At 33.0% G+C, this 25,557-nt stretch overlaps 1 protein-coding gene across 1 annotated transcript; it reads right to left on the bottom strand.

Annotated features, from left to right (window-relative positions):
• Positions 1 to 2,515: 2,515 nt before the first annotated feature.
• LOC149562660 (protein DETOXIFICATION 42-like) lies at positions 2,516 to 20,086 on the bottom strand. The gene is made up of 14 exons (XM_089826117.1): positions 19,976 to 20,086; positions 19,013 to 19,235; positions 18,740 to 18,861; positions 16,513 to 16,881; positions 15,919 to 16,100; positions 15,519 to 15,654; positions 12,067 to 12,163; positions 8,129 to 8,229; positions 5,217 to 5,380; positions 4,898 to 4,969; positions 3,813 to 3,929; positions 3,621 to 3,716; positions 3,419 to 3,540; positions 2,516 to 3,121 (listed from the first exon to the last, which is right to left on the bottom strand). Exons 2-14 carry the CDS (start codon positions 19,111 to 19,113, stop codon positions 3,061 to 3,063), a joined length of 1,740 nt encoding a protein of 579 aa, XP_089682243.1. The 5' UTR covers positions 19,114 to 19,235; positions 19,976 to 20,086; the 3' UTR covers positions 2,516 to 3,060.
• Between the last annotated feature and the right edge of the window lie 5,471 nt (positions 20,087 to 25,557).

The raw sequence follows: 25,557 nt of genomic DNA on the forward strand, positions 1-25,557 counted from the left end.
TAAGAAGACAACTAAACCCACTATCTAAATTGTTTCAACAACTGTAAAGAATAAATCTTTAGGATAACAAATTCAATAAGTGAGTTGACCAATCTTGCAACTTAATTGTTAATACAATTCCTTTGAAGTTCAACACCACTAACTAACTCTATTCCTGATCTGCTCTAATGATTTTTCCTTTAAATTTGCATCAACTAATTGCATATGTAACATACATAATGGTGATATATTTTACTACACATTACAATATTATTTACGACTTCCAAAATAATTCCCAAAACAACGTCATATCACACATTGTACTTCAGTGACCTTCCCATAATTATCTTCAAGATATTCTATCACAAACATGTCTTCAACCACAACTCAAGCTTGATCACCTTGATTTCATATCAATGATAAAATACAACCATACTACCTACAACTTCTTTCTTGCACGCTTGCTACTAGTCTTCACCAAATGAACTGTAATTCATGCAATGCTTATCCAAAATATTTGTGAATGTAGATGTAGCATCTAAACAAATTCTTGAACATGATTCTAAGCTTGCATAGCTTAACCTATTATATCCCAACTTCGTTGACCAATCCAACCTTTGGGATGTACAAATTTTCCCTATCATGAACTCAAAACACATATTTTGTCACCAATACAACATATAACAACATATCCAAGTAACCAAAACTGTAATCCTGACAATATCATAGGCTAGAATAGTCACTAGGTTTGCAAGTCTATTAGAAAACTTAATGGCTTCAAGATTTTATGTCCATTTTTCTCTGTCCATGACTTGGTTGCATAGACAAAGTGCACCACTAACTATCTACCTTTCTTGACTCATCATTTCTCCAATCCTTCGCTTGACAAATCATCCTCTAAAATTATTTTATTGTAGAGCTAATGTCATACGATTTTGTGGGAAAACTTTTATATCTTTTATGGTTACATTATTATTTCATACCAAAGGCCTCTCTATCATCAATAGATTTGTTTCATCATGCGATACGTAGAAATTTTTTTATTATGAGCAATCTATTTTATTATTCAAGAGTCATTGTAGATTCAAGAAGATGGACTAAACAAGGTTAATACAAATTGAATCAAATCAAAATGTCTTCAGAATGTTCCAATTTCAGTTTTGTAAAACTAAATGCACAAAAAACATCTTCCCCATAAGGTCCAACTATTTTCCCAAAACTCAATTCTAAATTAACAAATCCCCTCATTTTCAAACTTTCTTATTAGTTTTTTTTAAGAATGTATAATCTTACTAGCTTAAATTCTCATTCATTGAAAATAGTGGAGGAAACTACATAGCTAATTCAAATTAATTAATAATAATAAATAGTATTAATATTTGACAATTTGTAGTTATTGAATATTGAAATATATGTAGAAACAGATGTACTTAAGTTTATATATGTGTGTGTAGATGTAGATGTATATGTATACATGTGTATATATGTATACACATATATAATGCGTTCAAATTAGAAATAGTGGATGACAAATCAGGAAAATGGTTTGATGTGATTGTACAGGGATAAATATGATTGTCAAGAATTATTTTATTGCCACCAATTTGCCATGCACCCATAAAATTGTTTTCTATTTTGTAAAGTGTATCAATTTCCTCTCTCGATCTTTTCTGAGCTATTTGAGAACTTGACGATAATTAAAAATATACTATATCACGAAGAATATTTACCTAGGTCAATCCCCAGACATTCAACAATGATAACCTTTAATCATAGATATAGAATAACAAAATTGAGCTAGATTGATTTTCATGTACTCGGTGAGGCAAAATAAATATGGACTAATTCTTACTCCAAGGATGCTCTCTCAATTAGAATGAATGCATTGAATGTCTTTTATACACAAACAAACAACAACATATTGTACAAATATGTGTTTAATCTGTCCTAGATGAAAAGTATATAGGTGAAAAATAAAGTCACTTTTGAATTTTGTGGCATTGAAGTGCCACAGAAGTTCTCGCAGTTCAATTCATTGAAAAAAAACAGAGGGCACACCACGAAAAGAAGTGGTGGTATAAGAATGCCCTGAAATGCAGATGTGCATATAAAAAAAGGCTAAATAGTGGAAAATAGAAACTGGTAGAAGACTTTGCACATTATCTTGCTGTGTAAGTGAACAGATGAAGACTGCAATTTTTGCAAACACTGGTTGTCTTAGGGTATTTTTCTAGCAGTAGCCCCATTTTATTCCAATGGGTTTCCATCAGTTCTTCTAATGTAGTCTTTTCACATCGGTGTCTTTATCTGAGGAAAAAAAAAACTATGTGACTTCAAATTAGTCCTAATATAGAAAGTGAGCTAGATCTTGGTGGATGGTAAATGCATGGGAATGCCCATAAGGATAGGAACGATAAACAAGTGAATAAGACAAATTTAACATAGGAATGAATATCAATAGTAAGTGCGTTAAGTGTAATGACTGATTTACTCCATCTTCAATATATTTATTTATCAAGATTCAAGACACTTCAAATAAAAACAAAATTTTAATAATAATAATAAACAAAAAAAATTTACAAATTTCCCCATTATATATATACATTACAACAATTAATTAGCAAGTGATGGAATGAAAACATGAGCCAATGAGCTCATCCCATGTAAACATGGTGTACGTGCACCCATATGAGAGTTTCTAGTTTACATTTCTCAAATATCTCTTTACACTACAATCCTTCTAGCTACGAGAGACAAAACCCCTAGTAAAATTCCTTGGTGACATCAGAGAAGTCACAGGTCCTGATAGATCTTGAGAATACAAGATACTTGAGGGCCCTCTACGTAAAAGAGCCCAGATATAATGAAGGAGCCTTTTCATTCAACTGGTCTCTACCATTCTGACTGAATCAACGTTGATCTTCAAGAACAGAATCAGCATCGATCTTCAAGACCGGTCTGTTCCTTTTTGCAAATGAAACTGGCTGATTCTTGGAAAATTATTAATCAACCAAGGGTATTCAAAGATTTTATTACTTGATTGTAACTTCCCAGCTATAGAGGAAGACAACTTCCCCAAGACTATAATGGTGACCTCTTCTGAGTTCTGAGAAAGCTCCAAGGTCCAGAACCAGTTCCTATCCTGCAAAATGCATACGATGCTCAATCTTCAAAGTTTCACATTATTTATTCTATGATATCTGCAATCCAATATAAATATTTAAGGCTTCCTAAATTCATATTAATTTGAGTAATTTATAAGTTGTTTATGTGAGTTTACACAGCCAACACATTTGTTATTTTGACTTACTCAATACCTCAAATAACAAATATGTGGCTGTTTACTGATTGCCTTACTAATGAACCATTCCTGTGATTTTTGTGTATAACTTGTGATGATGACGTTTTGAGAACAAGGCAAAAAGAAGAATGTATCTACCTCCATACACCAGCAAACATTCGTAATGTCATCATAATTGTCAATGCAATCCATACACCAACAAAACCCCAATGTGGAGAAAGTGTGAATAAGCATCCAATGGTAATCATCGACACCAAGATCTGCGACATGAGTAATATGTGAGAAAACTAAGAATTTGCAGTCTCTGATAACAAGCTCAAGCATTGGGCAAACAATTTACCATTGAATATGCTGCGAAGGCAAAGTCAGAAGCTCCAAAATTAATGCCATCAAAAAAAAATGCCAAAGAGTTGAATGGTTGAGTGGCAGCAACAAACTGCACAGAAGGAAGGATAATATTAGTGCATGTGTAAATACTAAATGGTTCCACTGTCAAACACCAAGTATTACTGATTGGATAAGCAATACTCACTGGCATCCCAATATAGGTCATCTTCAATACACGTATATCATTGGAGAACACTCTCGCTATAACGTGCACGCCTCCAGCAAGGACCACACCCAAAAAAACTCCAAGAACCATCGCCATCTGTAACAACAGATTTTGTAAATCACTGATACAGATCAGTCAATGTACATGACTCATATCGTGGCAAGCATGACAAATGCTCTAAAGTGCTAAAGTTTTCTGTTGGTTTTGGTGTGGGGTTCTGGTTTATTATAGCTATGGTTTACAAGGGCAGCCTTTAGTCCTAAGGCAGAACAATAAAAATCTGTAAGTTAGGATGAAGACCAACATTATTGCTTGAAGTAACTTATAAAGAAATAGCTGGGGAAATTCTATTATACAAAGAGCTGTGCAATGGTGAATGTTCATTCAATTGAAAATATTTTAGCAGGAAAAATAATAATAATAAACACTTAAACTTTAACCAAATAGAATACTAAAGCTATGAAAGAAAGCTACAAAACCATTCTCCTATAACTATCTATTTTAAATAAAGTCTCTACAATGAAAAGACCCAGGATCAATAAAGTACATGCTATAGTGCACCTGACAGTGGAACAAAAATGTATCATGAAATGGATCCATTGGCAAAGCAGGCAATGCATCCTACTTAGGAAACGACCAACACAGATCCATCAAGATTTTCGTAGAGTAAATTATTCATGAACTAAAATTATTTTCATACAAATGTCATGTTCAAGTTTAGTGGAATTTAAACCTATATTTGATCAATCATGGTGCCCATAAAAAAAACGTTTAGTAATAATAAAGGCCATCAGATGATATTGAACAGAGTATATGACAGATAATATGCAGCCATTGACAACTATCAGATAAGTCCATAACTGATTCGCCTATCTGCTAAATATATATCACCAAAGATTTGACAAACCATAAATGGAACCAATAACTATTATCATGTAACTTTGCAGCTTAAGGGCTTGCCTAGAAAAGAAAAACTGATTGATTATAGTGCTCTCATAAGGAAAATTAAGATTCACAAAACAGTATTATTATAAATTTATACTAAAGTAAGAATATATAGTTACCTGTAATGTCCTAGCAGCAGCACTCCTTGCTTTCTCATAGTCACCTATTGCAGAAGCACCTGCCAGGATTGCCTGAGTGTAAAACAAGAAAATAGTTAATAGGAAAAAAATGCCGACTTTTTTTACTCGTATGCTACCATTCTTAAATACAAACAACTAATGAACACTCCATCAAGGCCTATAACAAATCTGGTTTGTTCTAATGTCAATTATTGATTAGCTTGATTGTAAGATTAAAATAGCCAATCCACCCAAGCCCAGAGGATTTATATATTTAGCAACAAATTCTACCACATGTTTAATCTTCTTAACATCTTACTTGTCCAGCAAGAGCCAATGCATCAGCAAGAAGGGAAGTCGCCATCCAAATCTGCAAGCAAATTTGAAATGCTGCCATTGAAATTTCCCCTTGCCGTGCAGCCATGGAAGCTGCTAAAGTTGTACAAACTGTGGCAGCTATAACTCTTGCAAGAAGTAGACCACCTATCCGTAAAGAAGACATAATCAAAGGGTAAGAAATTCAGAAGAAGACTAAACAAAAATCCTTACCCAGCATAAATATTTGCAACTAAACTGTCATTTTCAGGAAATCAATTAAGCAACTACACTTGTCAAATTTGTTAGGATATACCCCCAAATTTGTTAGGATATACCCCCAATGGTTGAAACAACTTTCTTTATATTCAATTTGGTTTCTAAAACTTATTCAGACGAATCTATTAATTGGTTGAAAATCTTAAAATAATTCTTTCTAAGATTGTTGCGGTATGATTCTTACCACCAAAGTTAAAAAGTCTATTAGGATATTATTACCGAGTGTTCTTGTTGGGTATGAGTCCCCCATATGTAATGGTTCATAGATTCGCTCAAAAGTGTTTACCCCCAATATAAATAGAACTTTTTTTATAGAAGATTATAAAATGTGTACTCAAATTGGGTATACTTAAAAAATGTGTATTCTGAAATTGAAGATAATAAAATCCTTATTTTCTAAAATTAATCTTTTATTGGTTGCAGGGCTTAATTAATTTCAACATATATATTTCAGAATATCACGATCCTTATGTCGAAGGTGGTGATATCAAAATAAAAAGTTACCCTCTAACATTATGATAGGTTGGTGGCAGCCAAATAAAAGTATTCCTATGACTATGAAATTATTATTCTTCCAAAGTTCATACTAATTCTTATTCTCGTTCTTCCATACTTGATATTAAATTTTGAATGGAATAAAGGCCATAACTCTACATCCACAAATGAAAAGACACTTATAAACAGTGTAAACACTGGTACTGGGGTGCATCGGGAGGTCGGGATGCCTAGACAAATTCCAAGATGGGGGGGCAAAGGGCCTCAATTTCAGGATGGTGGGGGGACGGCGGCAAGGGGGCCAAGGGGCAAGGGGGTGTTGTGTACTATACATGTAGAACTTGAAATGCTACTTATGAAATGATGTTTCAGTATGATATACCAAATTGAAACATTTGAATGTAGCAAAATCGAGACACTAACCATAACCATTGAACATTTAACACATTAACATAATACATACCCAATAGTAACATTGAAAAATAGAAATTCAAGTATCCGTCCCAGCAGCGGTGTGATTGGAGATTGGTGGAGGTGGGATTACCCAGTGCGGGGACGTCTTGGGGACAGGTACTTTGAGGCTTTGGGGAGGGGTGTGAGTCCCTGTGTTTTACTGCTTATAAATGAAGATATAGGTTCCTTAGAAGAACCAAAATTGGAATAGTCACAAGAAATAGTCAGATATGCAGAAATTATAGCTACAAATTTAGGAATTTGAGTACTAAATTTAGGATTTACTATTTTTAAAATGGTACTACATTTAGTGCTTTCTATTTTAGGAAAATGATAGTTCATCTGAGCAGTTGTGCAAGTGTTATTATAAATAAAGCAGTTGTAAGTTAGTGAATAAATATAGGGCAGTTTGGATAGAGTTTATAAATGATCATCCACTGTCCTATTTAGTTTTCTACAAAAGGCTAAAGCTGCAAAGTATTTCTTCCTGTGTTTAGTTGTAGTCTGTAAAATGAATTGAGAGAAGCACATTTCTGATTTACTTTGGTTTTGTATATCTATCTATATTCAGTTTCAGTTAACTGTATCAGAGCCACACCAGACCTATGTGATTGGTGTATAAGATTTAGACGGTATGTCTGACCAGTGGTATGGTATTATAATTGGGAAGGATAGTTTTTAGGTTTTCATTTAATTCTAGAATGTAATGGCTTGTTGATAGTTATGGATCAGCTCCTGATCCAATTGTCATTATGACAGGTATATGTTGTATGTGGATAGACCTAGTGGCCTCCTTGGCAACAGACCGCTTTTGTTCCCATGGTTACTTGGCCTTATCAGGCTTACTATCAAAAGAATTATAAAACAAAAAGATATATATATTCTATTTTCAACAATAGTATACATTAAGTAACTATAGACCAAATAAAATAATTTTTAACAAAAAAATCAGATTCATGTGTCCATGTATGTAGGTAGTAAATAAAATAATTATAAAGTAAAACAAAATAGCATTTAAATAAATAAAATAATTTAAAACATATATTTCTCACCTTTCCTTAAGATATAATTAAGATATCTATACTAATTCTTTAAAACTTTACTAGGAAAGGTCAATTAATAATTTTTGTATTTGCAACATGTTAAATTGATTCATAACTTAGACCACATAGCAAAGATCAATTATTAATATTTAATAGAATTTAATTGGTAATCCCTAAGTGAAAAATTGGTGCATTAATCAATATAACTATTTAAGTTCTTCTATATTATAGAGGGTTGTATGATTCCTCCTTGTACTGCATTAAATGAGGTAGATTCTATTATAGATGCACATAGCAATCCCTCGTAATATTATAGTAATAGAATTCATTACAAACTATATGAAGGTGAAACCAAGAATCCCTTCATTTGTTGCAAGCATTTGATGTGGCATCTCCAATTTCCTTGTTTGCATGCCCATGTCAATTGTCTCTCACAAAACCATTTTAACATTGAAACAACATAACCAAATTTAAGTATTGAAATCCACAGAGAAGCATACAATTTTTTTAATATAAAGACTATTCTCTTTTGGCATTATTAAAGCTCGGTAAAAAATTTGTAATATGAACAGGATGAAATTATTCAAAAGTAATTTCATTGTGGAAAAGATAATTTATGCTCTGACGCAATTAAATAGTATCTTACCACTTTTGAAGAACCGGGCGAAATGCAGATCAGAGATTTTAGGTGGCAAAAGCACAACTTGTCTGTGCAAGCTCAATAAAAGAATTAATGCTATAAGATACCTGCAATCCATAAGATACTATCATCAATAAATCCAGATGCAGAAGACAAATATGTAAGTTTAAAAATGCATTTTCCTTAAGAAATTCTATAGAATATTTTACAATTATACTGATGGTCATCCAGTAATGCTCAAGGAACAAGTATAATTTATTTATTTTTAAATTTTATATAATTTAAGAAATTGACAGAAATTCCCTCATTAATGGGGCTAAGAAGGATGATCTTCCTCTCAATCACCACGCTGGGGTGTCATGGATGGCATCAGATGATGGGAGTGCTGGGGTGTCATGGACGGCATCAGATGATGGGAGGATCAAGATCAACTTTGATGGTGTGCCGAAGGACAATCTGGAGCCTACTGATGCTGGATGTATTACCCACAACCACAATGAAAATATACTTGCGGAAAGATCCAAGCACCCAGGGGAAACCACAAATAATCTTGTAGAGTTCAGAGCAGTCTTGGAATAAAATTAGGACTGGAGCTAAATGTGAGACAACTATATCTTGAAGGTGACTCCCTGATCAATATCAATGCCATCAGACAGAACTTGACACCAAACTGGATGGCATGTTGTTGGCTAAAGCCTATCCATGATCTCATTAGCAGGTTCTCAGAATTTTGACTGTCACATGTAAACTGTGTAGGAAAAGATTTGGCTGATGTGCTGGCCAAACATGCCACAGAGAGGGCTTTTTAAATGCTGTGGTGCTGAACTCACGGGTGGATTGGAGTATTCTTTAATGAGTCCTGTTATGGCATTGAGACATCATTTTCACAAAAGGCGATGGCGATAGAGAACAGTGGAACCTTTTTAGCATGTTTGCCAATGTACCGAATGTGCAGTGGTATAACATATTTTGATAATAACAGGTCACAATGGGAGGTTTCCCAAGAGATCGAACGTGACATGTCCTTTTCCAAAAGAGCTCTTGGGCTGCAAATATCATTGCTAGGCATGGAGAATAAAATCATGCGTTCAGCTCAATGAGGAGTATTATTATCTGCCTCCGAAACAGATTTGAAAGGATTCGCAATGACAGATTGGACTAAGTGGCATCATGGAAAGGACACGGGAATGTGGCTACAATATGACAAATTGCCCTATGCTATTCATAACTTCTAGCGGCCTTCGGTGACTCGTGCATTTTGTCTTTGAGAGCAGCACTGGCAGCATTAGATAACGGACATCCCCATTAGGTTGGTCTCCAACAATCATCAAATGTCTTTTTTGGGTGAGGTTTCAAAGAAGCATCTCAAAGTCCTCAGCACTGCATTAACACTGATATGTCTGCTATGTTTGTAGCAGTTGTTCTGGAAATGGAATAAACAAAGGTTTGGGGCCAGTATTTTATGCCAAAAGGTTTTCAAAAGTCCATTTCTTGGTGAAATTGAGGATGTTTTGAAGAATATGGACGAGAAGTGAGTTAGTCTCCCATTAGACTACTATGTGGTCCATTGTCGTAGGAAGGAGGTGACGCAGAGGTTAGAGTTGTTTTACTTTCTTTGAGGGAACACTCCTTCAATCGAACACTGTTTCTCTTGGCACCTTCCAAGACTCTACCTAAGCTTTCAGAACTTGCCCTGACCTCCTCTCCAAGGGTCCTACACTAGGCAATCCTATTGCACTTTCTACAAAGCGATACTATGCCACACCCTCACAAAGTTACCCTCTTCAACTCCTAACCTTAGCATATCAGGATCTCAAGTTCTCCATAGACCTGTGGTGAGTGCCCAACAAATCCCCTTTAACATCCTATATTACTTCCTTGCACTTTTAGTAGGGTTCTTCACCCATTGTCTAAAACAACAGGTTAAAGTCCTACTAGGAGACCTAGTTGAATTAGCCCTCCAAACTCAGTTTTTCTATCTTTATTTCCAATTCTCCTGAACAAGGGCATGGAATGATCACAGTTTCAGACACCCATTTGGCCCCTCAAAATAATATTCCAAAATGGCATCTGGGTTCTTGCAAGTATTGGGTAAACCACAAAACCCTCAATTAGGCCTAAAACCCTCAATTAGACTGATCAACAGATCTAATTCTAGATCCCTTCACCAGTCATACTGCACTACCATTCCAATGCATGGACCACTTCAAAAACATGAAAATGAAATGTTCTAAGCCCTTTTTAGGTACTCACCAATATGTTTGTTACATCTTCTTTAGGACTGGCTTATCAGATTGAGATGATAAGCCTAGGGCTTCTTCTCAAAATTCACAGTTTGATCAGAACAAAAAAATTCCTTTTGCATCCTATTGTACATGCATAAGCCTAATAGTCCCCAAGGATTTGGCCAAAACCATTGGTGGAATGTCAAGCAATATTCATTTTTGTTCAGGGTCTAGGGTTTGTCTGCTTCAGCGACCAGTTCTCAGAGTCTGGGTTGGCTCTCACTTCCCTGGTCACTTGAGCACTTCAAACTTGTTGCAAAGGAAAGTTAACTCATTACCCTAGACAACCATGAGAAGAGGTTATAGAGATCTAAGATTGTTTGCTCATACAATACATTGTGACAGAAATCAATGGTAAGACTTTATATGCAATTCTGAAAAAAAAATGTTTTATTACTTAAAAACCCTTCAACAACAGTCTTCAATTGATCATAGGAGAGATATACTCAGCTTCCCCAACCATCCTAACCATCATAGCAACTACTTTTGAAACTAAGTAGCCGTTAGAGCAACTTTGCAAAAAAATTGCATGACAACATTGCAAACTTGTATGACAATATTGCAAATTCTTGCTCCAAAACTTGCATTATTGAACCAAGTGACCTCAAACTTGTCCAATATGCCCAAGGTGACCCAAAAACACACAATTCCTATCAAAACATCAATTTTAGCCCCTTAAGGTGGCTTGTAACCTACATAAGCCATTTAGGCCTACACCTAGTTGCTAGCTATGTCTATAGACATTATCACATGAATTTGTCTGAATGGTCCACATGACCTTATTACATCATAAATGAGCTACTCAAGACCTTGAGAAATCATATGCCAAAGTAATTAGGTGCTCTGCACCAGGAGGTGACCAAACTACCTATGGTTTCCAAACTGAACCAGAGGTGTTTGATGCACAGAAAGTCAACCATCTCTAGAAACATTGTGTTCCTCAAGAAGCTCTTGGGAATCATGCTGAATGGTGACTGGTGAAGAATTACTTGAGAAGTAAGGGCCTCAACAGCGATGGTGAGGGGGCCAATTCAGTTCTGTTATAAAAGAGGAACAGGTGGAGGATGAAAAGGATGAGGACCCAAGCCATGTTGCTAAGCTGGTGAGCCATGAACAATGTGTACCAGAACGCCCAGTCAAAGCCAGAGCTGAGGAAGGGAGAAGGATGAGGATGGCTAAGGGTCTGCTTTGCTTTCTTTTTTCGTATAACTTATCTAAATAGGAAATAGTATATATGCTAGTGGCTTCTGCCTATAGTCTGGGACAGGGTTTTACTATTTGAAGCTCTCAGGTGACACCATTTTGGGGGGGCTGCTACTATTTTAGGAATCTGTAAATATGCAAGGCTTTGGCCTAGTCTCTAGAAGGGTTGGGTAGAAGACTATCGGTGCAATGGGCATCAAATTTCAATAAAGTTGTAGCACTAGGTTAAGCCCTGGTTCTTGGATAGGCATGCCAAAGGCTGTGCATGCTGCCATAGAAAGGTTGCCGCCCATAGCATCAATTAACTTACCAAAAAAATGGACTGAAATTAAACAGTTGAGAAGGTCTCACTTAAAATATCACAATGGGGTGAAGATCTTCCTACAGATCTAATATATGATTTCCAATTTTTCTCAACCTTTATCAAAATTGAACATATGTATTATTTTTACTCACTGGGAAATAACATGAGCAATGGCTGCACCGCTGACTCCAAGTTTAAGAACAAATATGAGGACTGGATCCAAGGCAATATTACATATATCTCCTGCCACTGAAATTTTGAATGCAGGCATTAGAGAGTGGAATACATCTTTAAAAAACTGAATCAAAACTAAGAATTCAATAGAGATAGAAAAATAACAAGGACAATAGATTATTAATAGTGACTTCCTAACAGATACAACATTTACTTTGTAGAACAACATTTTTGATTGATAGCATTCGTAAGATTTGAGAATAATATTGTTCTAGCCTTGTTTCTATATATAATACCAGAAACACATCTCCATTGCATCTTAAATAAAGTCTTCCACTATTAATATCCAGGCATTATTTCATATTGATTTTTAATCTTGTTAACGTGGTTTCCATTTTTGAGCACTCGAAAATATGAAAATTTTGGCACGATTCACCTTACCATCTGTTCAGCAAATAGAATTGACACTTTTACATTTGCAGATTATTTTCTTTGTCTAAAATTTCTACCGTTTGTCATGAACAAGCCTATAGCATCCATTTTAAAAAGAAAGATTCTGCATAGACTCAAAAGTTTAATTTGCATTTTTTATTATATTGTGTCTCACTAATCACATCAATAGCATGCATATCCAAACATTTTCAAAAGGTTGAGAGCAAGAAAAACCCTGCCTTATTAACTTTCATGTATAAATTGAAATCTTAATACAAAAGTACAAGAATCGAATGTTATTTGCACTCAGCATCCCTAATTCCATGAAGTAACCCAATTTGGTGCTTATATATTGACTTGTATATTTCTATGTCTATACAAGACTAACACAGATAAAAAATTATTTGTGTCACAATTCAATATAATTTGGTGGTGAAAGCAACATATAAAAGGTGGATGCTGCTTTGATACCAAAAAAAGAACTGCCACAACCATATTTTATTCATTGTGCAAAGTACAATTCTCAAAAAAATGCCTATAATGCTATCAATCAGATGCAAGCATGATTTTACAGCCTTAAATACTACCACCTACGTGTGATTCTTACCATCCAAAAATTGAATGGTGTGCTGAAAAAGTATGTTGCTGATGTTACTTCTAAACCTGTTGTTGCAAACTGAGTTGGACTAGAATCAGTCTAATATATTTAAGCATAAGAAATTCAAAAATTTGTTGGTGGAAATTCCAACAAAGAAAAAGAAAGTAGAGAATAATATTAAAACCATCCAACAGCTAGAATGTCCAAAGCAATTGTATGGACATGAGTCAGAAAAAGAGACCCCTACAGTCAACACAACAATAAAAGTATTCATTTTACAAGAGATTGAAGAAGACCTTAAGAAGCTAAGAATAGTTAAGGACTGTGACGTGGATGGGAAAAAGCTAGAATAAATGCAGAATACTTGAAGTGGGGAGTTAAACAATGTAAGTGCAACCATACCATTATGAGCAATCCGTATTTGCTAAGTTGTTTCAAAGCATGGTTGGGCATATAATTAGCAAGTAGAATGAAATACTAAGAGGACAATTTAATAAGCCAGTTTCAAACTAAAGAACTGAACAATAGCTCAAGGGATTACTTTGAAACATATAATTGAAAAAACTCAAAAAAAAATTGTGGAAGCTTATATCTTTTTTGTGGACTTCAAGAAAGCTATTATGGAGCATAGTGGAGGATATAGGCATACAAGAACAACATAGAGAAACAATTCAAATACTATTTAATGATATTAAAGTAAAAATTAGTAATCAAACATGGTTTTTAGGAAGCTTTAGGAGTAACATAAAAGTTAAGCAAGGATGTCCAATATCACCTACCCTATTTGGTTTATATATTGACAATTTAGAAGAATAAGTAGATATACAAGGTATAGTGTTCTTTCAGGAGAGTGTATATTGTGAGGCTTCTTTTGTATACAAATGATCTCATTTGAATCAAGGTACGTACAAGGGCTGAAAGAGCACATAAAAGCCTTACAGCACTTTTGCATAAAGGGGGGCATGCAAATAAACACTAACAAGATCACAATCTTAATCTTCTCCAACTGAAATAAAAATATAAACTTAGCCATTATTTTGGAGTGATGCTCCAGGGAGAAGTAACCAAGTGACTAAAACAATAAACTTAGTTAGGAAACATGTAAAGCATATTGAATGTTAGCCCTATTACCACAAATGCCATGAACCAAAATTTCTTGAATAAATTCTATAATTTCGACTCCTGGTCTTTTACTCATAAAGTGACAAGGGACTAGAGGTATAATATGTCTGGAAAGAACTAAAGTCCATAAGGGATGCTTAAGATTCCCTCGGTTCCTAAAGAACAATTAGTAATCATAATTTTTCTTGTATAATTATATACATACGTTTACTATTTATGTAGTTCATAGTTTAACATAATACTGCAAAGCTTTTAATTTATCTTGCTCACAAATAGTTTGTGTCAATCTCCTGAGATTTTTTCAAGGGAAAGAGAAGCCATACCAAGAACTTGTACTTAAATTTCTCAAACCCTAGTCAAGGTGCTAATAGGAGGATCGTTCATGATGAGTGTTTGTATATATTTCCATTAATTTTAGAACATGTTTCGTTAAAGAGCTAAACAGGTGAAAAAGCCAGGGCCCAAAAGAAAGTGCATAAAAATTATTACATTTATTATGAACAATAAGCAATGTTTGTAAGCATAAGAAATGTTATAAATCATGAAATTGTGGTTTTTATCTCATCGTTTGTGACACCAATTCTTTTGAAGCAAGAAGATACATCCAGAAAGGAGAAGATACTAAATAGTATTTAAAGCAGTCTCCTCCAAAATAAGGTCTATGAAAGGAATCAAGAACATATATTTAATAGCCACAAGATTCAAGCTCTTGAAGTCAATGTCTCAATCAAAACATAGCCAAACTCTTTCTGGTTATTGCAATGGTTGACGTATAGATTGTAGACTTCACCTAACACCTATATTTCTTCCTGCATTCCCTTGGTATATTTATGAAGCTCATTCTATATAGTCCCTTCTATATATTGTACACCCAACCAAAGGTGTTTTAGTAATACAGTCGAGTCTTAAAATAATCCTTTCACATCTCTATAGGTCCCTACAAATGCATCGTCATAATTTACATTACAATATTAAAATGTGTAGCTTTCAATCTTGATTGAATTCGTCACCAGTGTTCAACACTGATGAATTCACTTCCAACACAAATTAAAACTGACAATCTGAGGACCTCTTTAATTGGATTTTCTAAGGAGGTATTGTTTCATAATTGACCTTAGCACAAGTAACCTAGTACTATGTGAATGACAAAGGGAATATAAAATGTACAAAGATAGAGACATGTTCAATGTAGAGATAACCAAAACCACAAAACGACTGGTAGAGTCTTGCAAATATACAAATTTGTGTCAAATGAAAGTGATTTTGAATTTTACTCACATGTTGCATACAATGGAGTCATTGTATCTTTAAACCCTCGGAAAACACCCTGTGTTGCAAGTGATATAACTACTGCTGGAGCACCAAGTGCACGCAACTTTAAATACCTCTCTGCAGGAGGTTGCATAGGTGATTTCTGTAAATGCAATTAGTTATTCTCAATAAGTAATAGCTCATTTGGTTTTTGATCCAATAAATTGCGTTTTCATTTTTAATAAGTCATCTTGTATTGGTTTATATCATTACTTTCATGCATCCATTCTTCTAGCCTTCTTATATAAGAATTCACTAATTTAAAATCAAAATAGTAATACACAAAGATAGCACCGCCAACCAAAAAACATCAAAACTGTGTCACAACAATTGAGCATGCAGTTTAGCATATTGTAGCACTACTTACCGCATGTACACCCATTATGCTTAAGATGACTTTTGCTGCAACAAACATCATCAAAGCTTGAAGAATGCCAAGAACTGCACCAATTACCAGTGCTGATGAAACGGATGGAAGCAGTCTCTTTTCAATACACACTGTAGTACTTGTGGAATGTAAGCCTGTGTTGACCACCTCTGAAGCTATGGCTTTTGAGACAGAAAGAAAAAAAGAGTTCATGTCAAACTAATTGATACATTCAATTTTTAAAAAAATCAACCGTATATAGAATTATAATTATAATTCTTATGGGTTTTGTTTTCAAGCATAATTTTTGTAAATGATTAAATTATTTTTGGTGATATTTTCACAATATGATTTGAATTATCAAGGATAACAAGATAAAAGGACTAATTAGCACACAATTCCAAGTATTCATTACGTGGGAAGGAAGGTGAATACTAAATATCTATGTGCCTTTCACCTTCTAGCCTCTTTTTCATTGATCAAAACTTTGAAATATGTAATGCTATTTCTGTAACAAATAATGGTTTATAACTCTATATTATAGATTTACAATCGAAGTCTACCTTTAATTATACTTCAACAGAGAATACTTACGAGAGCAAGAAATTTGACCATCATTTTCATTATTGGTTGGATTGGATGAACCTTCTTTTATGGACTTTGCAATCTCTAATCCCTCAGCAGCCAACTCTGTGGTAGCATCTTTTATGACGTCTTCATTTTTTATTGGATTGGTTGGACATTCCTTTACAACATCTTCTATATCTTTTTCATTATTAATTGGATTGGTTGGACATTCCTTTACAGACTTTTCAATGTCTGTCGGTCCCTGAACCATTTCAGTGGTAGCATCTTCTTCAGCCACTAAAGATGTCGTGACGCTTACCAAGGGAAAGTTAAATACTTTTGAAACTTGATTAATGATTGCAATCGAAACCCCTACAGCAGCAAGCTCCACAGGCCCTAAAACCAAACAAATTAAAAGTTACAAAAGAATTTACCTTACATTTTAGGAAGTGCTGATGTTGAAACAACAGAAATGATGTAAATTTTCTCTCTGTATCTCTAATAATTTGTGTAAGTTGCTCTATTCGCATTGAAGTCATTCAACTCTCCGATACATTATTTACCAAATTCAATTAAATACGCATAACAATCACTTAAGGAACAGTAACCAAAAAGAATAAGACTAAATGAGATTTTAATTATAAAAATGGTAAAAATGGAACAATTTATCAATATTTTCTAACTCCAAAAATAAATGATCTACGTAATTGACAAACCATTCCATCCATTTCTTTCGGCTTCAATCCTCCTCCACGTTTCAGTGTGGTTCCACAAATTTCTAGGTTTTCCAAACGAAATCCAAGAAGACCAAGCAAATTAGAATCTCAGCGGAGCCCATAATAACTTTATCGATCTTTTGTGCCGCAGTTTCTTCCAAATTCTGAAAGTGCATGATCTTCTGGTAAACTTCAGCCTCTGACTCCTTCAGAAAAACAATGTATTGGCCATAAGAGACAGACCCACAGAACCATGGGAACCAGAATTAGAATTTTCCTTTACCCTATCCAAATATACCCTCTCGGCCAACACAGAGGAAGGGTGAGTAACAGGGGAACATGCCATGTTTAGTTTAACCAAAATCAGCATTAGGGCAAACTACTTTTGTAATCCATTTCTGTGGTTCGAAAACACAAAACCCCAAAGATGCATGGAAGTGTGCCCTGCTTACACCTAAAGCATTCAAAAGGAAAGCCCTCAAAATTGATAAACGGAATTCTGTAGACACTAGAAAAGCAGAGATGCAAAAGATAGACTTCGATGAATCCGCCATCTTAAAAACCCTCACAAATTTAAATTGAGTATAAGGTATCTCCTCATCACATTATATGAAAACGCTCAATTTTTTCACCAAATCTCCCTAATCAGATTTTTATTCTTCACAACTAGCGGAAGATTCTATAAGTGGAACTAAACTGAAAACAGGGAGGCTAAGAGCAAATAAAAAAAAATCACGTTTGCCAGAGAACCAGAACCATTGTTCCACCAAAATCACAATTCAACACATACTGTAAATTGACAGCCAAATAGCCGTTATATTCAGCAGAGCGAGGGCCTAAAACGTGAAACATATCCAATTGTTCTATAGGGGAAAGGACCCGTTAACCCATAGCAGTTGTATTTGTAATTATCCAACAATAATAATTTATAATAATTAGGAAATGAATCACTCTATTAATTTGGTTACTACATAGCCAAGCAATAAATGGATAGAGAGTTAAAAGAGTCTTTTCATCATCTTACTTATTGTTATCTCAACTCTATGGTTGGAATAAGTGAACATTTGATTAATAGTAATAATGTGAAAATATCTCCTACTTACTTCCTTTCCTTGTGAAATTTATCTTTAAGATATAAAATCACTCACTGTTTATGCAACAAAACATGGTCCTCTCTAAGTCTCACCCAACTAAATAATTTATTTGTAACATCAAACTTAGATGATAATTACTCTTTCTTATACTATTTTCAAAGTTAATTGTTTATGTTTTTATATTATCTTTAAAATAGAGTGTAGTAGAGAATCATGGAAACATATAAATTCACGTTGGTCGTGAGACCACGAATCTTTGAATAAAGAACTTGAACAATAATAATGTTGTTTTTCTTAAACTGGCCCAAAACGAATCCGGATCAATCATAGAGTGTGAAAGAAAAGGTTGTTCTACTCTGATCCTATGGTATTCTACAGAAAAGGATTTTTTAAAGCCATAAAACAACAGTAAAAATCAGATGTAATGGCAAAACTAGAGCCTACCTATCCTTCCAATGAATGCTGTGTCGATAATGGAAGCAACTGGATCAGCTGTTAATGCTAATGCTGCTGGAAATGCAATCTTTGCAATCTCCTTCCCAAGTTTATCTGGTTTCAGTGTACTCCTGACAAAAAACACAGTACCAAATCATTAACAAGAAGTTTTCTCAGTTTCTAAATAAAAAAGAAAGCTAAACTTTGTATCCATTAGATAAACAAGTAAAATGCAATGGAGCAAAACAGATAGATATGCAATGGAGCAAAACAGATAGATACCTGCAATCCTCAAAGAAAATCTTAAATGGGTTCCAATGGTTCTCGTTTACGACTGGACTTGGACTTGGATTCACACCCTCAGAATTTGATCCGGATTCCATATTTTTCTTGACTGAGTGTGAATTTGAAAGAAGAAATCAAGAAAGTATATAGATCATACTGGATTCTACACCACCCAATATGAATGGGTGGGTCTGATGAAATCCATGTTCACTGGTAAGTCCTGTTGAGAGACAAACATAAAGAAGATCAATGATTTAAGTGGACATGTTTTTGGATTTAAAGTGTAGAAAACTTTTATGGACATTTCAGATCATATTCAATGATTTATCACTTATTATGAAGTATGATTTGAAATATTGACAAAATACACAATTTTTTTAAAGAAAGGAGACCAGTTTAACATAAGCATTAACTCAGTGACTCTTATAAACAGTTCCAATTGAATCCCATGCTCATAACCAGTTCCAATTGAATCTCACAAACATAAAAAAGACGGTGCCCAGAGATTTTCACAATCTATGGTATCAAAGTATAGCTATTTTTTAATTAAACTTTTGTATCAATATTTGAAGTTATATTTTGTGATGATTTATCATCATCCATTATGAAGTGTGATTCAAAATATTGGTTAAAATTTTTATACACAATTCTTTGAAAAAATCAGTTTAATGTAAGCATTTAAGTGTTTCAATTGAATTCCACTGCAGTATCAAGAAAAAGCTCGGCATTCAATTAATTTACATAAAAGAAAAACAGTTCAGCATTCATCCTGATGATGGATTACAGAGTGCGGTCGGAAACGTTGATGCAAAAACAGCTCAGCACTCATTCTGATGATAAATAATAGAGTGTGATTCAAAACATCGATGTAAAAAGTAGCAACACAATTGAATTCAGAAATATACAAAGAATCCAACATTCAATCAATCTATAAAAAGGGAAAAAGAGAGATGAATTTACAGTGTTTTCAGCTGAACCAAAATGTCATCCAAGTTCAAGAAGCCATCTTTAACAAGAACTTTTGGCGTAAAACCTTTAGCAAGAAGTGGGCATTTATAAGATGAGCAATCAAGAACAGTCTGGCATGGATGAAACTCCATGAAGTAATTTCAAATCCATGAGTGATGTCATTTCCTCGAAGCTGTGATACGTTGCTTTCAGGTGGCATTGTCTTATTGAATGGTGTGACACAGACCTTGTTTAATTTAGAGTACTTGATGGGCATATCAGTCAAATGAATGGACTCATCTATAGCGTCTATACAATATTTTCAGAAGAAGTTGAGTTGGTAGGCATGGAAAAGGCCGAAACATGACTCTCTTGGGGCAGGCACTTACTGGTAAATCTTAACAATTGTCTAGGAACTACTCGTCCGGTACTACCTTTCTTTTATTATTAATTGTTTTTAGTTTTGTCAATTCCACTTTGAAGTTGAAAGACACGTCAATGTTTTAGAGTTCTCAATTTCAGCATCCTCTCTCTTGGCCTCATGTGTACGGTGTTAAGAGTCAACGTAAACGCTTCTCTCGGGGAGGGTCATTGGTTTGGGTAAGTTTGATTCATAATTTGGTCCTAATTGTATGGGAAGGTGTACTCTTCATCTTTCAAGAGAGATTGTATTCTAAATTTTTCAAGAGATTGAATTGTGGGTTGATCATAATTTGATCATTATGTATATAATATATATAAGGGTGTATTATACATTTCTTTAAAGAGAGGTCACAAGTTCAATTTCTATTGGGGGTAGGTTATGTATGTCTTGTTTGTAGTGCAGTTAGGTACCTTCCAAAAAGGAGTACGAGGTAGTCCCATATTACTGTCACCATATGTCAACCCAAAAATTATGCCCGGTGTTGTGGACTATAAAAGCCCCTTTCCTTTCCTTGTTGATTCTTAATTAGATCATTATGTAAATAATGATGTATTTCATATCTTTCAAGAGATTGGATTGTAGAATTGATTCTTAATTTGATTATTATGTAATGATTCTTAATTTGATTATTATGTAAATAAGGGTGTAAGGTTGGATGGTAGGATTGATTTATGATTTCATCATTATAAATTATAAATCTTTTAAGAGATTAGATTGTGAGGTTGATCATAATTTGTTGTTATGTGTATAGGGTGTATTACACATTTCTTAAGAGATTGGATTGTAGGGTTGATTCATAATATATAGTCATTTTGTGCATGAGGGTGTATTCTAAGTCTCTCAAGAGATTGGATTGTAGGTTTATTCATAATTTAGTCACATATGAGGGTGAATTTTGCATCTTTGAAGATATTATTAGGACTCATTCTAATGAACAATGCTTCTGGACTAGTTTCATGGTACACATTACATATTGTAGCTCATTATGTTAAAAAACAATGCTTTGGATCCTTAAACTAGTTTCATGATGTGTATTACATATTGTTGGAGTAAATCTCATAAAGAATTATGTTGTAGATCGCTAGACTAATTTTGTGGTATGCATACACACTATTCAGGGATCGCCTCGTTAAGAACAATGTTTCAAATTGCTAGAATGGTTTCATGATACATGTACAAATGTTCAAGAGCTTATGGGGGGCTCACTATGTTAAAAATAGTATTTTGAGTCATTAGCCTAAACTCTCAATTCCTTTTGGGATAGTTCACTTAGTTTTTATTATTATTAATTGTTTTTAGTTTTGTCAATTCCACTTTAAAGTTGAAAGACACATCAATGTTTTAGAGCTATCAATTTCAGCATCCTCTTACTTGGCGTCATTGTACGGTGTTAGAGTCAATGTAATCGCTTCTCTCGGGGAGGGTCATTGGTTTGGGTAGGTTTGATTCATAATTTGGTCCTAATTGTATAGGAAGGTGTACTCTTCATCTTTCAAGAGAGATTGTATTCTACATTTTTAAAGAGATTGAATTGTGGGTTGATCATTATGTATACAAGGGTGTATTATACATTTCTTGAAAGAGAGGTCACAACTTCAAATCCTATTGGGGGTAGGTCATGTATGCCTCGTTTTTAGTGCAGTTAGGTACCTACCAAAAAGGAGTATGAGGTAGTCCCATATCATTGTCACCATATGTGAACCCAAAAACTATGGTTGGTGTCGTGGACTATAAAAGCCCCTTTCCTTTCCTTGTTGATTCTTATTTAGATCATTATGTAAATAATAGTGTATCCCATATCTTTCAAGAGATTAGATTGTAGAATTGATTCTTAATTTGATTATTATGTAAATAAGGGTGTAAAGTTGGATTGTAGGATTAATTCATAATTTCATCAATATGTATTATAAATCTTTTAAGAGATTAGATTGTGAGGTTGATCATAATTTGGTGTTATGTGTATAGGGTGTATTACACATTTCTTAAGAGATTGGATTGTAGGGTTGATTCATAATATTGTCATTTTGTGCATGATGGTGTATTCTAAATCTCCCAAGAGATTGAATTGTAGGCTTATTCATAATTTAGTCATTATGCACATATGAGGGTGAATTTTGCATCTTTGAAGATATTATTAGGACTCATTCTAATGAACAATGCTTCTGGACTAGTTTCATGGTATGCATTACACAGTGTAGCTCATTATGTTAAAAAATAATGCTTTGGATCCCTAAACTAGTTTCATGATGTGTATTACATATTGTTGGAGTAAATCTCATAAATAATTATGTTGTAGATCGCTAGACTAATTTTGTGGTATGCATACACACTATTTGGGGATCGTCTCGTTAAGAACAATGTTTCAAATTGCTAGAATGGTTTCATGATACATGTACACAATGCTCAAGAGCTTATGGGCGGCTCACTGTGTTAAAAATAGTATTTTGAGTCATTAGACTAAACTCTCAATTCCTTTTGGGATAGTTCACTTATTTTTTATTATTGTTTCAGATAGTTTGGATCATGAGCTTGATGAACATCACTTATCTAGTATGCATGATGACGTGTTGCACCATCCAAGAGATTATGTAAGGATCGCTCTACAAAGAACAAGACTTCAGATCATTGGAGTAAACTCTCATTTTCTTTTATTTAATTCAAAAAGTTAAAGTAAAAATATGTTCTTGTTGTTGTTTTTGGTCTAAATTGTGTGTATTTCTTTGCATCAACCCTTTCGATCACACTTTGTGATCCATCATCAGGATGATAGGAATTTCATGGAAGAGTGATAGAAAGCTCATGGAGGAGTTGTGAGCTTTCTATAATCTCAATGACGGATCACAGAGTCTAATCTAAAGCTCATGGAGCACACACTTATATGATTTTTCTATCATCCTATGATAGATCCAATGTGATCCAAATCCCATGGATCACACTTTTCTATGAGTAATCTATCATTCTAATGATGGATCAAAGAGTGTGGTCTGAAACTCGTAGATTACGCTCTTCCATGTGCTTTCTACCATTCTTATGGTAGATTACAAACTAGTCCAAAACTTATAGATCACCCTCACTCATGAACTCTATGTCATCCTTATAATAGATCGCAAAATATGATCTAAAAAATTAGTGAAAAAAAACACAAGAAGCAACAACAATCATTATTATAAACTTTAAGGAAAAAAACTAATTTACTTTTCCTCTCTACCAAGGTTGGAATTCAATGGTTGTATTGACCATTTTTACACTTTTCAACGATTAGACCATATGTCTTGACAAACTAAATAGATCTATAAAAACATAAATATGACATTTAAATATACTAATAAACCATCAATTTATTTGTTATCGACAATTTAATATTTTATTTAAATAATATAAACACGTGATTTTATAATATATATGATAAATTATGTTATTTTATAATATATCCATGTTTCTATTTCGATTTATTATATATGATCACATCTTGATTATTATATATTTCTATTTTGATTATTGGTTCTTGCCAAGGCAAGAATACTTATGCATTCATGTCAATGCAAATATGACATTAACACTAACCAATCAAATCAAAGAATTCAAATGTTTATATTTTTTTTCTAATTTTTTATTATTTTATAAATCACATTTTTCATCCATTCTATTGGTCCATACTATTTGTGGTTGGGGGGGAATTAATTTTCTTCAACAAAAAATACAAATATTTTCTAACAACTTCATCTTGTATTAATGAATGTATTAATTACAACTTTATCTTTTTCACATTTGTGACAAGTTGATAAGATTTTATTTTTTCAATCATTTTATCTTCCACCTCACACCACATGTCTAATCAATATTAATTATCACAATCTATTAAATGTTTTTAATTTTTTATTTTAAATATATTTATTATTAGTTTTACATTGATGTTTATTTTTGACTATTTGACATAACTTGTTCCTAAAACTTCATGTAATGCATAAGTTCTAATTATATATATATATGTCTTTTTAATATAATTTCAATATGTTATATCTTTGTATTTGAATTTCTAATTTTTTTAGAACTTTATTATTTTAATAAAAAAAGTTAAATTATTACTATTATTTTACTTTTATAAAAATAAAATTAAACAATATCATTTTTTAATTATATTTTATAATAGTGTTTGTAATATATATAATTGATAAGTGTCACAATTTATAAATTATATCATTTATTATTATTAATATTTTTTATTTAAACAATTTATCATTTAGTTTAGATACATTTAAAACTTAAATGTATATTTTAATATTAAATTAATAATTATATTTTATCTCAAAAAAATACTAAAGAAATAACCACAAAAAAGAAATAATTCAATTCTAAAAGATATATAAATTATTATTAAGTTTTTATAAACTATGTATTAAAATTAAATAGTTATATTTTATTTTTTAGTTATTACATCATATTTATTCATCAACATCAAATTTATATGTATTAAATCTATTTATTATTTACAAATATACATATTAAATTATATAGATATTATTTCATAATTAAAAATTACTAAAAAAATTAGAAATACAAAATATTGAATAGTAAACCTTCTCTAATTTTGTAAAATTAAACAATTAGTTTTAGTAATAAAATATTTCTATATTTCAATACATTTCATTTTTTCTTATAGAAATGTGAGTTTTAATATAAAAATTAAATTTTTAGTTTCATTAATTAAAATATAATATATTTTAATTTTTTATTATAACCATGATTTTATTTTGACTATTTACTAAGAAAAATAATTATATTTAATTCTCTCTCACACACACACAACTTATGTTGGTTTTACTCTATCTTACTATTTTATCTCTTTTCTTCTTCCTCCTCTATATTATCTATCCTTTTTTTTTTCTCTGTTGTTATTGTTATATACTACTATTTATCTCTATCTATATCTCTATCCTAGTTTTTGTCCGGTGTTAATGATTAAAAATATGAACCATCCTATCAAATCACAAGCACATTTCTAGGATGAGAACTTAACAACAAAATATGAGCCATCCTATCAAATCACAAGTGCATTTCTACGACTAGAATCTAACAACAAAATATGAGCAATCCTATTAGATCACAAGTGCATTTCTAGGCAAAAATTAATGCATTCACAATGTTAATTTAGATTCTCACTCATCTACAC

Source organism: Cupressus sempervirens, chromosome 4, assembly GCF_028749045.1.
Source record: "Cupressus sempervirens isolate cs-2001-9-10 chromosome 4, ASM2874904v1, whole genome shotgun sequence".
NCBI lineage: Eukaryota > Viridiplantae > Streptophyta > Pinopsida > Cupressales > Cupressaceae > Cupressus > Cupressus sempervirens.

Coding starts and splice junctions, on each gene's coding strand:
- LOC149562660 (XM_089826117.1), bottom strand. CDS start 19,113: ATGGAATCCGGATCAAATTCTGAGGGTGTGAATCCAAGTCCAAGTCCA. Junction 4,970..5,216: donor CATTGGCTCTTGCTGGACAA/GTAAGATGTTAA, acceptor TTTTACACTCAG/GCAATCCTGGCAGGTGCTTC. Junction 3,122..3,418: donor ATGTTTGCTGGTGTATGGAG/GTAGATACATTC, acceptor TGCATTTTGCAG/GATAGGAACTGGTTCTGGAC.